The sequence below is a fragment of the Coffea arabica genome, chromosome 1c, assembly GCF_036785885.1.
Source record: "Coffea arabica cultivar ET-39 chromosome 1c, Coffea Arabica ET-39 HiFi, whole genome shotgun sequence".
Lineage (NCBI taxonomy): Eukaryota > Viridiplantae > Streptophyta > Magnoliopsida > Gentianales > Rubiaceae > Coffea > Coffea arabica.
Window position 1 is genome coordinate 25183905 of NC_092310.1, and position 8989 is coordinate 25192893.

At 41.3% G+C, this 8989-nt stretch overlaps 1 protein-coding gene across 1 annotated transcript; it reads right to left on the minus strand.

The window, feature by feature from the left end:
* Window positions 1-1393: 1393 nt before the first annotated feature.
* On the minus strand, window positions 1394-2932 carry LOC140005068 (uncharacterized). The gene has a single exon (XM_072045207.1). The coding sequence runs from the start codon at window positions 2930-2932 to the stop codon at window positions 1394-1396; it is 1539 nt and encodes a 512-aa protein (XP_071901308.1).
* Window positions 2933-8989: the final 6057 nt, after the last annotated feature.

The window sequence follows — 8989 nt, forward strand, 5'->3', positions numbered from 1 at the left end:
GTGTCCCATCAAACCACCGCCGTGAGCCTCACGGGTTAGTAACTCACGAATAGAACATGATGGGATGCATAATTTGTCATGACAATACAGAAATCCATCATGGATGAAGAACTTTCCCTGACCCGACTTAACACAAGATGCATAGATAGCAGAAAAATCCGAGTCTGTATCATAAAGGTCCTTGATAAGATCAAATCCAAGAAGTTTAGCATCAAGTAAAGCAGTCAAGGCATACCTCCTGGACAGTGCATCGGCAACGACATTGGTCTTGCCAGCTTTGTATTTGATCACATAGGGGAAGGACTCCACAAAATTGACCCACCGGATGTGTCTCTTGTTCAACTTTTGTTGAGACTTGAGGTGCTTTAATGCCTCGTGGTCAGTGTGGATGACAAATTCCTTAGGCCTCAGATAGTGCTGCCATGTCTCCAGTGCACGAATCAAAGCATAGAGCTCCTTGTCATAGGTGGAGTAGTTCAAGGCGGTACCATTTAACTTCTCGCTAAAGTACGCGATCGGTCTTCCGTCTTGGATCAGCACGGCTCCAATTCCTACACCAGAAGCACACACTCAACCTCAAAAGCTTTATCAAAACTAGGTAAGGACAATACATGTGCGTGTGTGAGCTTGTGTTTAAGGAGTTGGAACGCCTCCTCCTGAGCTTCCCCCCATTCGAACTTCACATCCTTCTTGATAATGGCAGTAAGAGGGGCAGCTATAGTGCTGAAATCCTTCACGAACCGGCGATAGAAGCTCGCAAGGCCATGGAAACTCCGAACTTCACTCATGGTCTTGGGTACGGGCCACTCATTGATGGCTTGGACCTTGCTCTCGTCCACTCTAATGCCTTGTACACTAACCTTATAACCAAGGAAAACAAGCTCATTAGTGCAGAAAGTACATTTGCCAAGGTTGTCAAATAACCTCTCCCGACGCAAAACCTCAAGGACAGCTCGTACATGTGCTACATGTTCCTCAGGACTCTTGCTGTAGATCAGAATGTCATCAAAATAAACAACAACAAATTTAACTAAGAAAGGACGAAGCACATGATTCATAAGACTCATAAATGTACTAGGAGCGTTAGTCAAACCAAACGGCATAACTAACCACTCATACAGACCATACTTAGTCTTGAAGACCGTCTTCCACTCGTCCCCTTCCTTCATTCGAATTTGATGGTAGCCACTCTTAAGGTCGATCTTGGTGAATATGACTGCACCATACAATTCGTCAAACAAATCATCTAAATGAGGTATAGGGTGACGATACTTAACTGTGATAGCGTTGACGGTGCGACAGTCCATACACATCCTCCAAGTTCCCTCTTTCTTTGGAACGAGGATGACGGGAACTGCACATGGGCTCATGCTCTCTTGAGCCCAACCTTTCTCTAAGAGTTCATCCACTTGTCTCTGGATCTCCTTAGTCTCTTCAGGACCCATCTTGTAGGCCGGCGCCGGTTTGGCAAGGATGCTCCAGGGACGAAGTCTATCTGGTGCTCGATCCCTCGGAGTGGGGGTAGCCCACTCGGAATCTCGTCTGGAAAAACGTTCTCAAATTCCTGCAACAACGAAGAGATATCAGGAGATAAGTCAGTGAGTGCCTCATGAGAGAGTAGAATCACTTCCTTGCAGTATAGGACATAAACAACTTGCTTGGATAAAAGTAACTTGCGAACTTCCCTGTTCTTTGCAAGCAAGCTTGGACGCTTGTCCAGTCGCCCAGAAGTACTAGGTGTAGATATCCTCGCGGCTGGTGCTTTAATGATTGCTTTAGAGTCATTGGATTTCTTGGCCAACTCTCGCTCATGCTCTTGTTGCAACCGCAGTTGGTCTTCACACACCTGCTGAGGTGTGAGAGGGACTAGCGTCATCTTCTTGTTGTGGTGCAAGGAGTATTTGTTGGTAAAGCCATCATGCGTAGTCTTCTTGTCATATTGCCATGGTCGTCCTAACAAAATGTGAGAAGCTTGCATTGGGACGATGTCGCAAAGGACCTCGTCCTCATACTTCCCAATCCGAAAAGGCACTACCACTTGCTTGGTGACCTTGATATCGCCACTCTCATTGAGCCATTGCAAGCGGTATGGGCTAGGGTGCCTTAATGTGGGCAAGGAAAGATGATCCACCATGAGAGTGCTTGCCACATTTGTACAACAACCCACATCGATGATGAGGCTACATACCCTATTCTTGACATGACATCTTGTGTAGAAGATGTTATCACGTTGGACCTTATCCATCTTCTTGATTTGGGTTGCAAGAGCCCGGCGGGCTACTAGAGCAACACCCACTTGCTCAGTAGTGGCCTCAACCTCCACCTCGGAATCTTCACCTTCATCGATCAATGGAGGCATCTTGGCAAATTCATCCTCATCGTCAGATACGACATCTCTGCTCGGTAGGACAATCATGGTACGCCTATTGGGACATTGAGAAGCAATGTGCCCAAATCCTTGGCATTTGAAGCATTTGTCGCGGCTTCGTGGCTTGGAAGAGTCGAATGAAGGCCTTGGAGTTGCCTTTGGGGCTGGCTTGGGTGTCTCGGTCTTAGGAGTAAACTTGGACACCCCTGGACTAGGCCGTTCCTGCTCAAAGGTTGGATTGCCCCTCCACACAGGTGTGGCTGAGAAGCTAGGGTTACGAGGGTTACCCCTCCTCTTAAGCCTTCTCTCGATCTTGGATGCCTTGTCAATCAACTCAGGCATGTCCACGTAGTTTTGCAACTCCACTAATTCGACGATTTCAGGTCTCAAGCCGTTAAGGAATCTCGCCATAGTTGCCTCTCTATCCTCCACAATATCTGCTCGGAGCATGGTGATCTCCATCTCCTTGTAGTAGTCCTCCACACTACGGCTTCCTTGAACTAATGTCTGGAGCCTCTGATATAGATCACGGTAGTAGTGGCTGGGTACGAACCGTTTCCTCATGGTGGTTCATAGCTCCTCCCATGTGCTAATTTGCCGTTCTCTATTGCGGCGCCTGTTAGTGCGCTCCTGCTCCCACCAGACAATAGTGTAATCGGTGAATTTGAGGGTTGCCAGTTTGACTTTTTGTTCATTTGTGTAGTCCTGGCACTCGAACACCATCTCGATTCGCTGCTCCCATTCTAGGTAAGCCTCTGGATTAGACTTGCCTTGGAATGAGGGAATCTTGATTTTGACCCCCTTGAGTCCGTCATCGGTTCTCCGGTAGTCCTGCTTGGGTCGACGGATGAAGTCTTCTTCCTCGCTATTAGAAGCTAGCTCCTCGCGAGGTGGCACATCCCGACGGCTGGCATTGGTCCGAGCTTGCGAGAGCTCTAAGCGGTCCATTCTTTGGTGTAAGGACTCAGATGAAAGGAAACACGGACGACTAAGACACAACCTAAAAGAAAAGAAGGAAAGAAATAAATACTACTTTTCCACTTTTTTTATTTTTTAAAATTTTTTTATTTTTCTTTTGAGAAACCACAGGCTGCCTTGCTTGTTAATAGGTTCGAATGGCAACTAAAGGAAGGAACAAGGTGGTGGGTAACTTGCTGTAATGTAGGATAGTGGCCGAAAGAAAAGGGAACAAAAAAAGGATAAGGGAACCCCTAAAATGTAGGAGTAAGTAAAGGCTACAATATAGAAGAAAATGTGGCTAAAATGTAGGAAGGAATCCCTAAAAATCAGGCACAAGGTGGTGGTGTTGGCAAGTGTAATGTGAGTGGTTAAAGAAAACCCTAAAAACTAGGTGAGAGGGGCGGATACACGGTAGGAAAAAGGGGAGAAAATTTAGGCAATTGATTTTTTTTTGGAAACTTTCAAGATTAGGAAACCTCAAGGTTAGGAGACCAATGTGGTTTTGGACACCCAATCAAAGGTCACAGTTGCCCTAGGTTTTTAATATCCCAAGGCCGTGACTTTTACCCACAAGACAACAATCAAGTGCGGCCAAATCTGATCTCAAGCAATTGACACTTTGGCTCCCTCAACACGAACAACGATCAATGGAAAAACAAGGTGATTTGACTAACCCTTCTCAGGCTCCCCCCCAACGGGTTACCCAAGATTTTCCCACAAGATTCACTCCAAAACCAAGGAAACCTTTCACCACAGCAAAGGAATACAAGAAACTTTTAAAACGAAGAGTGAAACAAGTTCCCACGACTCAAAGTGTTCAAGAATTCCAAGAAGTAGTGGACCAAAACTTTTAATTTTGTTTGTTATGCTTTGTAGTTTTCGGCTCCACTATGTAACCTCAAAGTAATGGCAATAAAATCTGGAATTTATTTGTTTTGGCCGCAACAATTTTGTTTGCTGGATATGTTTTCTTTTTTTTTTTGGCTTGGCCGCACAACACTTTGCTTGCTGTTTTTTTTTTTATTTATGTATGGCCGACAAAAACAAGCAATCAGATTTCATGCAAAACCAATTTTTAGCCAAGGAACACACTTTGCTTGCTTGGCCGAGCAACAACACGTACAATCACCTCTTTAATTTGTGTATGGCCGACAAAAAGGAAGCAAGTCAGTTTTCATGCACTACAAAGGAAAACCCAATCAGACTTCATGCACTTGGCTATCAATATGGTTGCACTTCCTAATCAAACATTGTACCCCAAAACAGCCCACAGCTCACGGATGGCAAGGAAAAGTTTCAGACAGCAAGGGAAACAAAGGTATGGCAGCCGTTCCTTTTCTCTTCTTCTTTTTTTTTTTAATTCAAACAAACCCTAATGACTCTCACGGACACACCACAACTTGTGGCAGCTGCACACGACACATGCACGATGGACAGATCTGATACAAGACAACCAAAGAGAGACACGAAAGCAGAAATTTCCAACGCAAGACAAGACTAAACAACGGCGGATTGCCTTGGACAGATTGTATATGACCTGGGCAGAAATTTTGACTCAAGGACACGACCAGAAAGATTCGGACTTATGTGGACAGATTGAAGGACACGACGGGCAGTAATGGACACAACACAACGAAGGACAAACGACACAACTAATGGAGTAATCAAACAGAAATTCCGACTCAACACAAGGCCAAAACAACATGAAGATTTGGATTTTCTTGAAATTCAAGGAAATTCAATTGATGGTTGATGGTGCAATCGGGTTCAAGAATCATTGAAGATTTGTCATGCTTATTTCTTGTTATTTATTTAAGTAAGTTTCCAGCAATACTTGTTAGTTAGTCTTGAGTTATTAAGGGAAATAAAGGCTAAAGTCATGTCGACCATAGTTAAGCCAATTGAGTCAGTTAGTTTCCTATTCTAATTGAATTAGAGTTTTAGGAAAGTAGTTAATTGCTTCCAAATTTATTTAGGAAGTTGTGTCAAGTAAAATAAAGAAGCTTGTATTGTTTCCAATTTAGATTAGGGTTTTGAGTCTTGTAAGGCTATAAATAGCCAACTTTATTTAACTATTCAGGAGATGATATTGAAGATGAATTAATACAAAGAGAGTTGTCTCCTTTTATGAAGTTCCTTGATGGAACTTGAGTTTCTTCTTGAACAGTATCAAGTATTTAGCTTGGATACTTGTGGTGTTCAAGAACAAGATGATCACATCATCTTGTTCTTTCAAGCCAATAACCAATCCACTAGGTTTCTAGAGACAGGTTCTCTTTAGGTCTAGCAAGGTAGTTATTGTTCCATAACCTGATCAAGATAGATCCTTCCGCTGCCTGATCGATTCGGTTCTTCAAGACAGGTTCTTGTTGGGTCGAGTTCGTATCATCTGGTATCAGAGCTCCGGCTCTTGATTCAGGTTAATATCCTTTTCTTTTCTTTTTATTTTTCTACCAAAACCCTAGCCGCCTTTTGATTTAAAAGAAACAAAAAAATAAATTTTGATTCTTGTTTTCTTGATTTTATCACTTGAGTCTAACCTATCCTGTGATTGATCGAGGTTGAAATTTTTTGGTGTGATTACGTTCTTGAAAACAGGTTTTTCAAGGGTTTAACTCCCATTAAATTCCTTCCAAGTGAAATCGTAACCTTGTGTTGAGTTATCAAAAGCAAAAAAAAAAAAAATTCAAAACTGTTCACGGCGATACTATTCATCGAGCAGTAGCAGTATTGTTCATCCGATGCTACTGTAGCAGTACTATTCATCTGAAATTTTTTTTCCCTTCTGTTTGTTTCTTGTAATTGGTTTGGTAATTTCTTGAAGTTCTTGGATTGCATAGTGGGTTCTTGAAAAACAAAATCTTGATACTTTGAAAACCCTAAAAATCATTCTCTTGAATCTTGAAGTGCGGCTACCTTATTTTCTTGAATTGGCAAGTTAGAAAAACAAAAAAAGGAAGAAAGAAGGAAAAAAAAAGGCAGCCTTGCCTTGAATGGTGTCCAAATCTTGATTGATATCTTGATTGATTTCCAAATCTTGATTGATTGCCAAATCTTGATTGATTTCCAAATATTGGTTGACTTCCAAATTCTAGCCAAGTACAATTGCGTGAAGATATTCTTGACAAATGGAGCATGTGCAATGGTTCGTATTCATAATCAAGTTGAGTTGGCGACATGGTTCTTGGATTGCATTTATCAAGACATTCTCCGAGTTACTCCTTTGTAAGCAAGCACTTGATTTGAGGACAAATCGTCTTTCAAGAGGAGGGGAATAATGAGAACATGAAGATTTGGATTCCCTTGAAATTCAAGGAAATTCAATTGATGGTTGATGGTGCAATCGGGTTCAAGAATCATTGAAGATTTGTCGTGCTTATTTCTTGTTATTTATTTAAGTAAGTTTCCAGCAATACTTGTTAGTTAGTCTTGAGTTATTAAGGGAAATAAAGGCTAAGGTCATGTCGACCATAGTTAAGCCAATTGAGTCAGTTAGTTTCCTATTCTAATTGAATTAGAGTTTTAGAAAAGTAGTTAATTGCTTCCAAATTTATTTAGGAAGTTGTGTCAAGTCAAATAAAGAAACTTGTATTGTTTCCAATTTAGATTAGGGTTTTGAGTCTTGTAAGGCTATAAATAGCCAACTTTATTTAACTATTCAGGAGATAATATTGAAGATGAATTAATAAAAAGAGAGTTTTCTCCTTTTATGAAGTTCCTTGATGGAACTTGAGTTTCTTCTTGAACAGTATCAAGTATTTAGCTTGGATACTTGTGGTGTTCAAGAACAAGATGATCACATCATCTTGTTCTTTCAAACCAATAACCAATCCACTAGGTTTCTAGAGACAGGTTCTCTTTAGGTCTAGCAAGGTAGTTATTGTTCTATAACCTGATCAAGATAGATCCTTCCGCTGCCTGATCGATTCGGATTCTTGTTGGGTCGAATTCGTATCACCTTCCCCCATATTTTCCCTTATATGTATATTACTTACCCCTTTGTATGAAACATGACATTAGACTTGCATTTCATTTAAGCATTAGAATTAGGTTAGATCATTTGCTTGATTAGATTAGGGGAAACCCCTTGAGTATGGGATATGGACGAGTTTGGCTTCTCTAGCCTTAGTACGCTCGTATTCCCTCTATTAAAGGGAACATTGAAAGTCACGAGTATAAGTCCCCCGCACCCATTATGATGCATTCCTTTAGGTCATACACATTTGTATATTATTATTTTCTTTACTTTTTCTTTCTTTCGAGTCTCATGACTTGCATTATTCGTGACTTCTTCGAAGAGTCTTTATTGGGCGTCACAATTAATGTGATTGGTACCAAATAAGTTTTGAAGATACATTTCGACCCCCGACACCCTCCTAGGTCTAGGGTATGCATTCATATAGTACATCCAAATGTGATAAATCTTAAGGTTAAAATAAGAAAATCTTTGACTAAATCGCACAACTAGCCTTGGCTAGGTTGAAAGGGTGCCTTGGATTCTTATCCTTACCTTCCCTTTCTTCAAATGTGACTCCCGAATTTTTTTCTCTGATTTTCGTAGACTTGAAATCGTTTAAAAAGGGTTTTCTACTTTTTTTTTCTTTAAAAAATTCATTTTTAGGTGACTTGGTACATCTTAACTCTATACCAAGTGGCGACTCCATTTTTCATTCAAAAACCCTTTCTAAACTATATTTTGGGTCAAATCGTCGCATTTTCAAGTCCCATTTAGACCCATGTTTTTCATTTTCTTTTTAAGTCAAAAATTCATTTTGCAATCAAAAATTGAATCAAAAGCCATTTTTCTAAACTCGTCTTTTGTTTTTCTTCATAAAAAAATGGGGCGCGACAGCTGGCGACTCCACTGGGGACTTAGAGAGTCCAAGCGAATTTGATTTAGTAAATCCTTTTTTTCTTTTAATCTTTTCATATATCGTATTTTGGATGTTTAGGGTTGCATTTTTCCTTTTTTAGGATTTTTGCATTTTGCGCGTATCAACTCACTCCCTCGCACATTTGCGTACGATTGATTTGATGGATGAGTGATTTATTTATGTGATCCTGCACTTTGCATTGCATTTGGGTGGGGGGAATTTTACCCTAGAGCCTCGCGTTTGTTCTCGATCCCTCCTCTCCAAACGAAGCACTTCATACGTGCATACATAGTTTTAGTCACCCTTTTTTTTCTCTTTATCGTGGGCGCTATCCCACATCGCCCTATAGGATTAGGATCGATTTCCTTAGGTAAGCGGATGGTGTGCACTGCGCCCATAGCGATGCCTAAGGGATCACTCGAGCCACCGACCGAAGGCCCTAGGAGTGATGACCCTTCGCCTTTAGGTCTGAAGGCTTGGGAGCCGAAGCCTTATCGAGTCTAGATGCATTAGTGAGCCAAACCTCATGCATCCATATTAGAATTACCTAGGGTAGAGTCTGTCTCACCCTATTAGGGACACCATTCACGAGGGGAGGGATCCAACCCCTCTATTCCTTTTATTGCTTTACCTCTTTGTATTGTTTTGCTACAAATGTGTTATATGTATTTATCTGATTGAACTAACTTCTCTTGGTTTTTTGTCTCCATTGCATTCATAAGCCCTAGAAAAATAAGAGTCCTGGCATGGTACTCCCTAGGAGCCTACCTTATTTGATGTGACACGT

Excerpts from the sequence above, each read along its gene's own strand:
- LOC140005068 (XM_072045207.1), bottom strand. The coding sequence starts at position 2,932 with ATGAGGAAACGGTTCGTACCCAGCCACTACTACCGTGATCTATATCAG.